Below are 12,278 nucleotides of genomic sequence, written 5' to 3'. Positions count from 1 at the left end.
CACAAGGTTTAGAGGGGAGGATATATCCCCTCAGCAACCTCAACAGAATCAACACTCAAACGCCGACAAGCTTTACACTTCCATTCAGCACCAACACGGTCAAGGTAATATAATTCAGTTTAATCCCTTCTCTATTGTCGGAAGACAGTGACGGACTTGGCAAGGGCGAAGCTCCTGAGTCTTCCCGAACCTTAGCACCAGTGTGTTTGAGGTTCGACTCCCACATTCCCCATGGATAGTTATGTAGATGAGTAGGCAGGCGTGACGTAGACGTAGCAACGTAGACGTAACGTAGGCTTGACGTAAACTGCATACATCTTATGACATCTCTATTATTTTGCCAATTGATCCAATTTTTACTTGGTACTTCTGCTTTCTCTAACACGCGAACTGCTTCGTTTTATTCCACCATCGTAGCAAATTAGCTCAAACCGAGTACCTTCTAGAATGCCAGATGATTTACTTATCCTATAAGAACCTACGCTTGTCAGAACTCTGTAGCAGACGATCAACGTCAGTTCGCATCACTCACCTTCGGCTACCTTGTTGGGATGACAGGGGAGATACGGACAGTCAGTTGAAGTATGAGCTCCAGAAATGCCAGGCTGTTAGCAGCAGATTCACCATCCTGCCGAGAAAGAGCTCGATCACGGCCAACTTTGGTTTTTCTACGAGAAGGACGATATTCAGGTTCAACCGATAATTGTGATTCAAGTATATAACCTATAGATCAGCAACTTACAACTTGTCCTATGGCCCTGTGAGTCAACTCAAACTCAGGCATAAAATCCCCATATCCCTCTCGTCTCTCCTCAGGAACTAGTATTTCATTAACAACACACTTTCTATCCCTCTCCCAAGACGAGCGCTCTCACCCTATCTACCCACAATGTCATCCATCCCTACCACCCCGACCGCCACCATGACAGATGACAAGACAAAGGTTATCGGTGGGAAGAACAACTTCTGGCTCTGGTCCCAAGAGTCAGGATTTGATCTTACCCATCCTGACGAACCTTCATCTCCGCCTGTCTATCCACGAATCTCACTAACAACCAGTACCGAACAGGTTGCCATCGATCCAACCAAGACAGCTCTCGTCGTGGTGGACATGCAAAACTACTTCCTGTCACCTCTTCTGGGTCGCCCCTACGACGGTCCAGGCCAAATGATGGCAATCAGACTTGAGGAACAAATCATCCCAGCCTGCCGAAGAGCTGATATTCCCATCCTGTGGGTCGGATGGGGCTTGGATGAGACGGACCTCGACGACATACCCCCGGCCATGACCCTATTGTTCTCTTTTGACAACAACATTGACGACAACCCTAACGAACCGAAATACCTTGGAGAGCTCGGTGAAGACATTGGATCGCCGAAGCTCATCATCAGTGGCTGCGATCACACGTCGATCGAGGCCGGAAAGGTCATGATGCGGGACCAATGGAACACGGCCCTCTACCCGACACTAACAAGAATGTCCCTGGAAAAGGACAAGACCATCACCAAGAAGCGACCATCCGGGTTCTGGGGAGGCACCGGCATCGAGGAGCACCTGGCCGTCCTGGGCATCACGACGCTACTATTTGCGGGAGTCAACACCCACCGGGGCCTGGAGGAGTCTATCCGAGATGCCAGCAACAAGGGCTGGGACTGTCTCTGGCTGAGCGATGAGGAAGATACAGGTGAGGGGCCTGAGAAGAGGTGTGGACGTGACTGGGGGTTTGTTTTGACGCCCGGGGAGTTTGTTAATGGCGTCCACTCCATGCAGACTGAACCAGAGCTTGGTGATCCCTTTATCGATCAAGCTTTGACGTACCGGGGGGCCCATGTCGAGGCATGATTGCATTGAAACACCCATGATACTAACACAGGAGTGTTTCAGGCTAGGAGGCGGGAGTAATGGGGTTACAGATAATACCATAGCTTACCCCATCATGATCAGTCAATACTTGGTCATGATTTTGAATGAGAACCTCCCCCCCTTTTCTCTCGGACATCCCCCTGAGTTTACACACTGTGGCACGACGATCAGGCACAAAGGCGTCCTTCTAGAACTTGAGAGTTTCAAGGGGGGCAAAAGTTTAAACCACGTTCCGCAATAACGAGATTCCTCTCCCCCGCGCCTCCGAGTCTCGGGGGCGTTTGTGTGCTCGGCAGGTACGTATATCGTCGGTGGAGCCGGTCCAGCCGGGTGGGTCAAGGGACCACGGGTCCGACGTCAGTCACCAGAGAAGGCACGAGCGAGGGGGAAAGCGAGGGGGAAAGGGAGGCAACAGTGTGATACTTGGTGGGAATGGAGTAAGAACTAATGTTGGAAGGAACCTGAATAGTTCAGGCAAGAAACGGGTAAAAAGTGGGCAGGTGCCGATTGTACCGTCAAACCGGCCGGGTACCTTCCTGGGTTATTGACCATTGTGGATTCCTTCACCAGGCGCCCGCGCCCCCGGTCCCGGTTCCAGGCTGCGGCGGCCAGGCCGAAGTGACTCTTCTTATTGTTCATGACTGAGCCCGTTTTGTTTAATTCATTCATGATTTCCCTTTTCTCTTAAACTGCTATTTCCCCCGCTATTCATACCCAACCCTCTATTCAACTCTTTTGCGAAATTGCCACATTAGGAAGGAAACGATCCTAACGTTCCCCCCTCCTCCCACCGTCTCTCATAAGTCATCAGCGCTAGATCCCCCAACCCATCTTCCCTTCACGCACCCACTGATCGCGCCTCTCTCCGGCTCTCGCAAACGCCTTCCCAGACCTTTTGTCCTTGACGAGCGACACCGCGAGAACGAATCCCAGAAGCACACGAGACACTCTCGCTTCCCTTCCCTTCTCCCTTGCCGAGCGAGAAAAAAAACACGTACTCTCTCGCCTGCTCACGCCAATCGCCGAAGCCGCAGACGCCCACACCCTCGACCGCCCTTTCCGCAGTTTGCCGCCGCTCGCCTGACTTGAGCCTGACCGAACGTCGTTGGCGCCGGACTCTACTTGGAACAAACACACATTTCCCACCACACGAGTTTCTCGTTCTAGAGACACACAATCACTTTCAAAGACACCTCCGCATTTCCTATCGCCGTTCCGCGAGAATCGCAGACACACTCTTTCATCATGGCACAGAAGCGGCTCATGCAGGAACTCCAACCCCTCCAGAAGGAGAAGTGGGTTAATATCGAGGTACGCAACCTTCGCAGCCGTATATAACAAACGCCACCTGACCTTTACTTTAACAGACCGATGACACAAACCTCTTCCACTGGAGGCTCGGCCTCTGGGTCGTCAACCCCGACAGCGTCTGGCACGGCGCCTACCTAAAGGCCGAGATGCGATTCCCCAAGGAATACCCCTACCAGCCTCCCACCTTCAAGTTCCTGACTAGGAACATCTGCCACGCCAACGTCTACTCGGACGGCAACCTCTGCATCTCGATCCTGCATAAACCCGGTGAGGACGAGCAGTCGGGCGAGCTGGCCAACGAGCGGTGGAACGTTCTCCACGGCGTCGAGTCAGTCCTCCGCTCCGTTCTCCTCCTCCTCGACGACCCCGAGATCAACTCTCCCGCAAACGTTGATGCTAGCGTCCTCTACCGCGACCATCGAAGCGAGTACAACGCCAGGGCCAAGGAGATCGTGGCCAAGTCCCAGAAGGACATCCCCGAAGGATCTAGAATGCCCACCCCCTCCGAGCTCGCCCCGGCACCACAGAAGCCCGTCGACGACGACGCCGATTTCTGGAACATGACAGACGAAGAGGAGGACTTTGGCGGCAGCGATAGCGATGAGGACATGGACGACTTTGACGAGGATGATGAGGATGAAGATGACGTCAAGGACCACAAGTAGTCGGTCGAGGTCGTCGTTGATGACCCGATTTCTACGTTTTACGTCTATTCACCTTTGGTACGACCGGCATAGCGAGTTGATTTTTGTTTGGGCGTTCTAAGAAGTGGGCTGTCCCGGCCAGGACCAGTCCCGAAGGCATTGGCATTGGTATTGGCATTGGCGGGGGGTCGGAGCGGGACAAACTGGCCGTCCTTTTGTTTTTTACTACTTTTCGAGAGGAGCAACGGTGTGTATATCATGAGTCATTTCCCCCAATAGACCGAGAGAAGGAGGTTACTTCAGGTTATCTCTATCGTGCGGCCTGAAGTGACTAGCCATCATGATTCGTCCAAGGCATAGGCCTAAACGTGATACACAATAGCTATGTCCCCATGTAACAAACGACCAATCCCCGGAAAAAGATACCAACCATCAGGTTAAACCGCCAATCCTCACTGTCTCTATCAACAGAACCACAGCGAAACTCCATACATGCATAACATCCATCGGATGCTGAATGAATCTTGATGCAATTGCTCCGACAATTGTTCCCAACGCGCTCATGCAGCCATGCCCAAAGCAATATAAGAAAAGCACGCCATGCAACACTTGCCCGTCTCCAAACCGGTTCATCCAACCGAGTGTCCTTAGTGTTCCGGAATCTCCATATCCATGAGGTCGCCGTTTTCCTTCTTGGCTGTTGGCGCCGAAGAATTGGCCGGCTGGGTCATGAAAGCCGGGGGTCGTGCCCGTTCCTGCATCTCCGGAGCACGAGACTCTTCCGTCACCGCCGGTGGACTCTTCGCCGGCGAGCTCTCCACCCGGTCGGCTCCAACCGTACTTGGCGTCATTGTGGCTGATGCTGCCTCTGTAAGGAGCTCCAGAGCTGATGCAGGTTGGGGGATCAGTGCAGGAAGAGTGTCCTGGGATGCGTCAAAGCTGTGGGCGTGGTCGGGTGGGTTTCCAAATTCGGTCATTTCAGTGCCGATAGCGTCGTCCTGGTCTTCGAATGGGTTGTCGAAGCCGTTCCTGTCGTCGCTACCCAGCGAGGCTCGGTTGCTGTCCATGGAACATACACTGTCGGATCGGTGCTTTCTCTTAGATGGTGAAATAGGGTCCACAAATGTCGCTCGTTTCGTCTCACTCGTCTCGTTCCGCTCTTGATTCAGTTCCTGGTGAAAGGTCTTATTCTCCGCTTTGACGAATCGTTCCAGCTGGCTTGGTAGGGGACTCTTTGGCGTGTCGAGGGCTTCATCTGTTGCATAGACCAGTAGGGGGGTCTTGGTCTCCTGCCACATGTCACGGAACACTCGCTCGATCTCGATTTTCTGTTGATTCGTTAGTACAGTCCCTGCGCATTACAACTCTCCGCTCTCCTACCTCCACCTTGACTGGCTGTTCCTCGCCAGGGGTATATGCCATCCTCCACCACTGATCCGATGGTTTCTTGGCTTCATCATCCAACTCTATGAGGTCTGCCTCTCCCCGTCTGCAAACATAGACAATGTTGGACGTTGTAGCCACACCACGAAGAAGATACTTCTTGCAAGTCATGGGCTTTGGGCGACCTGGCTTGTCTGGCACAGTCAAAAGCCTGCCCAAGGCTCTTTGTTTGCCCACGATTTGCTCCAATTCTGTGTCAAGACCTGTGCCGTGTGAGTGAACCTGCGCCATTATGAGAACCAACTGGGCTTACCCTTCATCCTTATTTCAAGGTTCGCGAGAAGTTGCTCCGAATACTCAATCACTTGGGCAACCTTCTCATGCTGCTTTTGCGCATCGCCATCCAACTGGCATGGAGCAGCTCGATAATCAGGGTATTTGTCCGTCTGTAGTCCCGAATTCTCCATCGCTTGGAAGCGCGCCAGGCCCTCCAGGTAGCTGCGATACTCTTCCCACTGCTCTGTCGCCTTCTTTAGCAACACACGCTTGTCGTCGTATTTTCCGTGGTCCCAGTCGTCCCACAGCCGGTAAATCTGCTCTTTCTGTGTTTCGATTCTCCTCACTTCTCGCTTCGTCTGCCGCCAGGCTCGTTGAATGCGCTTGGCCTCATCCTTTCGAGTCGGCAGATACCTCTCCAGGTATAGCTCTTGGGGTATCTCGATGGAGTCGCCGGGTCCGTCGCCACCAATGTTAAGGGCCAAAACCTCTCCCGTCTCCTTGAAAAAGGCCATCTTGGATCCTGCATGGATGCCATCATAGCCCAGAGCATCGCTCCACATTATATGATCGAGGGCCTCGTACAGAGTCTTGGTGCAACCGTCTTCGTTCTGTGAAAGATCAATGTCGAGCAAGCCAAATTTGACCTCATCCAGATCTGAGTCGCCGTCTTCATGAAATTTGCCGAGGACTGCAAGTTGCATTATAGCTTGGGTCTGGTCTCCATGTCGGCTATCAATCAGGTCATAGAACTTCCTTTCAATGCCTCTATCAACTTCAGGGAAAAGCTCTGTGAGCACTGAAGCTGAGCCGTAAGCACGTTCCGTGTCATCCAGAAAGGCCATAAGACGGTGGACTTCCTCGTCGAAGGCGGTCTCATTGTGGCTCCGGTGTTCCCAGCGTAGTTCCTCGAGCATCTTGGCTTGAACCTCGGGGGATAGGATCTCTTGCCCTTTCCACCAGTCGTTACGATGGCCATAGGACGAGGTATGCGTGCCCAGTCCGAGGAGCACATTCCGAGCGATGGGAATTTCGTGCAAGATCGTAAGAAGCCCGCCTAATTTGTGGCCACCTGAATCGAAATTGCTCAAGACGAGAAAAGCAGGGGCACCTGGGGCCCTTTTTCTCTTTGAAGGCAGAGGGTCGCTGGGTGAGCTCTCCTTGGCGGGCCCTACAGGAACCATGGCCCAGCTGTTCTGATCATAGTCACTTCGGACTGCGGGTCCAAAATATGGTAAAGAGGCCGAAGGTTCTGTGACACCCGTCTCGTCCTGGGGTAGTGTAATTCCAGCCTCTTGAGCCGACTCGCGGAGCGCTCGTTGCACATCATCTTCTTCCTGAGCATGGCTATTTGGAACACCTGCCGTCCTGGTCAGCGCGTTGTAGACGTTATGAGCAAGAGTAGTACCGGGCACTTGTGCCGCAGTCAATTCCACCATCCTACCCAAAGGTGACCGGTTATTCGATCGTGAAGGAGGCCTCGAAGGAGCGCCGAGCGCGTAGGAGTCTGGCGGGGGAGTTACGCCCTGAATGACGTCGTGGTCTGAGGATTCGATGTGGAAGGCTACCGGGTCAGTTACAACAGTAACATTCGGGTGGAGGCATACGAACAAATGCCAGCGCTGTTGTCGGTGCCATCTCTATCAGCCGCGAACATAGACTCGTCCCAAGCAGTCTGGTACTTTTGTCGAAACTAAAGCGGTTGAGCATTGACTCCGGCATCAACAGGACTTGGGTAGCTCCGCACATTGTCAGGGTTATCGAAGAACTGGGTCAGGACGGTCTCGGCGTTTCTATTATTGTGCTGTCCAACAGGGCGTGTCAGTTGCCTGGGATGTCTTGCGGGGAAGGCTGTCTGGAGCTGCTGACCTTGAGAGCTTGTGCAACCATGAAGCGATCGTCGACGGGGTCCAGACCAGCAAAGTCTATGACCTGGCCGATCTCGTCCTCAGAAGGCTCCATGGAAGCCATAATTCCGTGTTTCCTCGCGAGGCGCGGAGCTGAGTCCTACGGACGGGTTTCCAAGCTCAATCTGACGATGCGATGCTCCCCGAGCCACGATGGAGCCAGCACGCTTTGTCGAAAAGGCGCGGGCGGAGCTGGGTGTTGAGGGGTCGAGCGGATACCAGATCTACGCGATTGCTGAACAAGAATGATGAAAACGATGCAATAAATCCAGTCGAGGCGTTGGCAGGGGGTGCGACAACCTACTCCAGTGTAGGAATGGAGCTTGTCAAAGTGATGAGGGCAGAGGGAGCTGTTGCTCCTCAACCTGGGAAGGTGCTTGCGCTGCCAGACAGTGAGTGGAGGGTTCCCGTGCATGCGGAGGTACGTACCTTCCCGGCCCGATAAGATAAGTGGTCTTGGCGTCGTTCGCACGTGCAGGCCACGCTGAGATGGGCATGCACTGATGCAATGAGGCTTTCAAGTTTGCTCAGTGTTGTAGATGAAAGGGAATGGCGTTATATGGAATACTAAAGGGTTTTCAGGAAGTCTGTCTGATGTTGAAGGAGAGGCACATACCCAGATAGGAACTGCGTGGGCCGCTCCTTAATACTCAAACCTATAACTACAGCATGTGTAAGTCGGGCAATTGTGCAACTCTTGAGGCACACCGCCAAAAGTACACATGCGGCCAGTATTCGTTTGTCATGAGTTGCCAATTCTGGACAGATACAAACCGAGGGAAATAGAGGTATCTTCCTTGATCCACTTATGTCAACTACCTACCTACCTACCTACCTAGGCAGGCATGAAGAAGCCAGACTCTAATTAAGAACCACAGACAAATTCTACCGATTGCGAATGATAATCCCGATTAGTATCTACGGCTATTCCCCCAGGCTTGATAACTGGGGGAGGTAAGTCAGTACCCTTTCCCATCCAGTCTTGGAGGGTCTCTCTCATGGCCAATGTATTCCAAGTTAGCATCGCCTCATAACTACCTAACCAAAATTCCCCTGTGCCCTTTTCTAAGTCACCGCGTATCAGGAACGCCCAGGTCAAAGCGATATGATAAGAACTCATTCAAGACATGACTAGCTCGAATGGGTCATGGGTTTAAGGTGCAACAGTTCAAAGCGAAGGTACGTCACTTTGTTCAAATCCCAACATCCTCCCAAGGTAGTACTATTGACTCAACAATAGAGCCAAATAGGCCCCGTTTTCGCTTGTCAGTAGCCTCAGACTGCGCCGCATAGTTGATACGAATGGATAACTCCATGTTGTGAACTCTTGGTAGAAGGTTCTAGAAGCTTCGATCATCAACTAGGGCCTACGGGAATAGTTGCATGGCGGGTGAGCAGGGGTGCAACTTACAAGTCACCCTTGCATACCTAGTAGCTTCGGCAGAGCAGGTACAGTAAGAGACACGGCAAAGTAGCGGTGTTGTCGAAATAGAGAGCGATTGAATTATCAAAAATTATCTTGCATCGACTCAGCATTCATGATAGATCACATACTTGCTTGGGCCAAGATGAGTTGCACATTTCCCCGAGTTTCGAGCCCCGCTGGCTCCCGAGAGAGAGCTCTCGAAGGTCCAGGCTCGGACTGGATTTTCGCGCGTCCGGGGCACTGTCCCCCCGCTGTCGCCGGCGTCATAGTCCGCTCATCCTTGCAAGTCAGGTATCGACAAAGTGAGCCCGACAAAGAAGGGTAAAAGAGGCTGGAAATCTTGCTTTTGGCTTCATTTCAGCTAATTTCCGGTATAGGAGGGAGGGTTCATGTATTTTCAAGCCCACATAAAGAAATGGCTTTTGAGTTGCAGGAACATGAGGAGAAGGAATCGAGCACGAGTGCCAGACACTATGACCTTTGTCCGTCTCGATTTGTTGATCGACGTCACCCCACCCGACAAGGCCGGCCAGGCCAGGAGCAGCAACAGCCATAGATCAAGTTCTTTATTCCCTAGGCTTGGAAGCTTCCACAAGGTCCCATGCCCCAGTATTTTCCAGCGGTGGCTTCTAGTGACTGGTGTGGCCTGCCCAGGCGGGCTGTCACGGTAGCATGGCGTAGTGGTCTCCCTCGGTGCAAGTGTCACTGGACTCGCTCTCGGCGGATCCATATCAAGCTCCCCTCAGCCGCTTGGCCACTCCGCTCCATCCATCTTCTGTAAACTCACAATTCTACACTTCTAGAACTTCGCCCACGACTAGTTTTCTCTCTCTTCAATTCTTCCTCGTGACGAACACCTTTTTCCAAGGGCAAACCAAATACAAAAAGGAAAGCACACATTCAGTGCTTGGTTGTTGCTGGTTGGCGACCAACAAGAAGCAGCGCTCAATCCTGTTTTACTCCCTTCCCGTCTTCCCCTCACTTTCAGACGGGCACGCACATACGATACTCGCATCTCTCCCATCCGTTACGCACGCTTCCACCACACCTCGCACAACTTGAGCCTCAAATCCTGTCAACAAGTACGACATTGAACGCGCGCGACCATGGTCAAGGAGACGAAGCTTTACGATACCCTCAGCGTCAAGACTGACGCTACCCAAGATGAGATCAAGAAGGCCTACAAGTAAGTACCCGTCACCGTCATTGTTGCCATTCGCACAGCATCAATGCAGCAACGTCATATACAACGGCATTGCATCCCGTCTCTGGTCAGCAGATTCACCGCAATGCCCTCATTTAACCCCCAATTGATTCACCTCTTTTTCCCCCTCTGTTGCTCAATCCCAGCTACACCCGTGCGAGTCGCGCATCATGCCATATTTCGGCACCATGGCTAACCATCATTTTTACAGGAAGGCAGCCTTGAAATGGCACCCCGACAAGAACAAGGACAGCCCCGATGCAGCCGAAAAGTTCAAGGAATGCTCGCAAGCCTACGAGATCCTCTCCGACCCCGAGAAGCGCAAGGTCTACGACCAGTACGGCCTCGAATTCCTGCTCCGCGGCGGCACCGCACCACCTGAAGGAGCTGCTGGTGGCAACCCCTTCGCCTCCGGAGGCATGCCTGGAGGATTCAGCGGTTTCAACTTTGAAGGTGGCATGCCCAGCGGAGGAGGCACTCGAACGTTCCATTTCAACACCAGCGGTGGCGGTCCTGGAGGCTTCGGCTTCAGCAACCCCGAAGACATTTTCGCCGAGTTCATGCGCAGCGGAGGTAGTGGCATGCATGGCGCTGGTGTTGATGATGACGACTTTGGTGGCTTTTCCTCATTTGGTGCCGGTGGCCCTCGAAGTCGCAGCTCCCGCATGAGATCTGGCTTCGGTGAGCGCGGCCGAGACACAACCCCCGAAGTCACCACAGTGGAGCGGCCATTGCCTCTGTCGCTGGAGGAGCTATTCAATGGCGTAACCAAGAAGATGAAGATCAAGCGCAAGACATACGACGAGTCAGGCAAGCGGGTACAGACGGACCAAATCCTCGAGGTTCCCATCAAGCCAGGCCTGAAGAAGGGTTCCAAGATCAAGTTTAATGGAGTTGGTGATCAAGTGGAAGGTGGCCGTCAAGACCTTCACTTCATCGTCGAAGAGGTAAGCAAGCTCCCTCATACTATACCAAGTTTGATATGACTAACAACCCTGCAGAAAGAACACCCTCTTTTCAAGCGCGAAGACAACGATATTGTCCACGTCGTGACTCTCGATCTTAAGGAGGCATTGACAGGATGGCGAAGGCAGGTGACGACCATTGATGGTCGGCAACTGAACCTCGAAAAGGGCGGCCCTACCCACCCCAACAGCGAAGAGCGATACCCCAGCCTCGGCATGCCCATCTCCAAGAAGCCTGGCCAGCGGGGAGATTTCGTCATCAGGTACAAGATCAACTTCCCGACGACCTTGACAATGGATCAGAAGGAGAAGTTGAAGGAGATCCTGTAAACCCGCTTTGCTGAAGGAGGGCTTGACTAAAAGCTGGCCGAACATATGATCATTCCAACCGGCTATTCCAATGGGACAAAGCAGATTTGTCCCATGGCAACAAGAGCCAATGATCTGAAACGACATCCCCGGCCTGGGGCCCCCAGATGGCGGCCTCACTACGGCAAACCAGCTTGCAGTAGAGGTTGGACATACACGCAGTCCAGCTAGGAGGAATCATTTTACACACAAACGGCGTTGGGGAGTTGGGGACCTAATGAATGACGAACACTGAGCCAAGAATTTCAGGGGAGCATGAGCTGGCTGTTGACAGGAGGGAATCCAAGTTTGATTGCTCGAAGAGGGCATGGCATGGAGGGCATGCTGGCGGTGTAGCCTGTTAACAGCATGGGGTTTGTTGATATCCATCGAAAGGTTGCTTTTATATAGTCTTTGGTGTTAGAAGGGATGTCTTACCTACTAGCTATTTTTATAATACCAAGGCAGATTAAATCTTGTGCGTGTTTTCCCAGCAGATGTTGATGAATGTGTTTATGGCGTAGTATAACAGACCATGATGAGAGAGATGCGCCCAGATTTTATCATTACGCCGAAATCCCCGAGCATAAATAACCTGATGAAATCCCTCATGACCAACGAGAATGAAGTGAAGAAGAGCAATGACGAGGGCATTTCACTGGTCGCCCCACCGTTGCCTGGTGTCAGCAACATGGCATGGCCATGAAGGGCGGACGGCTCATCGGTTCGAGATTCCCGATGTGCCCCGGCGCCCCGGCCGGACGCCCGCCGATAACAAACGGGCAAAAAGAGCATTGCGGCGCAAGGTCCAAGAGAATCTTACCTGCATGTATCACAAAAGACGCAAATTAAATCAAACAACAAATCAGTGATCAAAGACATCATAACCGAACCAAGCCCGTTGCACCGTTTCCTCCCCCCCTGTCAGGGAAACTCGCGCTGGTGCGGGC

General features: G+C 52.7%; 4 protein-coding genes across 4 annotated transcripts; 3 read left to right on the top strand and 1 right to left on the bottom strand.

Moving 5' to 3' along the window:
* Positions 1-889: 889 nt before the first annotated feature.
* On the top strand, positions 890-1,843 carry LRP88_06259 (cysteine hydrolase family protein; the record flags this gene model as incomplete). Its single annotated transcript, XM_083242799.1, has 1 exon — positions 890-1,843. The coding sequence occupies one exon, from the start codon at positions 890-892 to the stop codon at positions 1,841-1,843; it is 954 nt and encodes a 317-aa protein (XP_083101735.1).
* Positions 1,844-3,109: 1,266 nt separating this feature from the next.
* On the top strand, positions 3,110-3,840 carry LRP88_06258 (ubiquitin-conjugating enzyme/RWD-like protein; the record flags this gene model as incomplete). Its single annotated transcript, XM_083242798.1, has 2 exons — positions 3,110-3,175; positions 3,232-3,840. The coding sequence occupies 2 exons, from the start codon at positions 3,110-3,112 to the stop codon at positions 3,838-3,840; spliced, it is 675 nt and encodes a 224-aa protein (XP_083101734.1).
* A 626-nt stretch (positions 3,841-4,466) lies between these two features.
* Positions 4,467-7,449, bottom strand: LRP88_06257 (uncharacterized protein; the record flags this gene model as incomplete). Its single annotated transcript, XM_083242797.1, has 5 exons — positions 4,467-5,147; positions 5,200-5,465; positions 5,516-7,042; positions 7,090-7,171; positions 7,348-7,449. 5 exons carry the CDS (start codon positions 7,447-7,449, stop codon positions 4,467-4,469), a joined length of 2,658 nt encoding a protein of 885 aa, XP_083101733.1.
* A 2,468-nt stretch (positions 7,450-9,917) lies between these two features.
* LRP88_06256 (uncharacterized protein) lies at positions 9,918-11,310 on the top strand (the record flags this gene model as incomplete). Its single annotated transcript, XM_083242796.1, has 3 exons — positions 9,918-9,997; positions 10,227-10,962; positions 11,017-11,310. The coding sequence occupies 3 exons, from the start codon at positions 9,918-9,920 to the stop codon at positions 11,308-11,310; spliced, it is 1,110 nt and encodes a 369-aa protein (XP_083101732.1).
* Between the last annotated feature and the right edge of the window lie 968 nt (positions 11,311-12,278).

This window comes from Fusarium phalaenopsidis (genome assembly GCF_050370095.1).
Source record: "Fusarium phalaenopsidis strain FUZ10S chromosome Unknown contig_32296, whole genome shotgun sequence".
Classification (NCBI taxonomy): domain Eukaryota; kingdom Fungi; phylum Ascomycota; class Sordariomycetes; order Hypocreales; family Nectriaceae; genus Fusarium; species Fusarium phalaenopsidis.
Note: the sequence above shows the minus strand (reverse complement) of the source record. Positions and strands in the feature narration are given on the sequence as shown.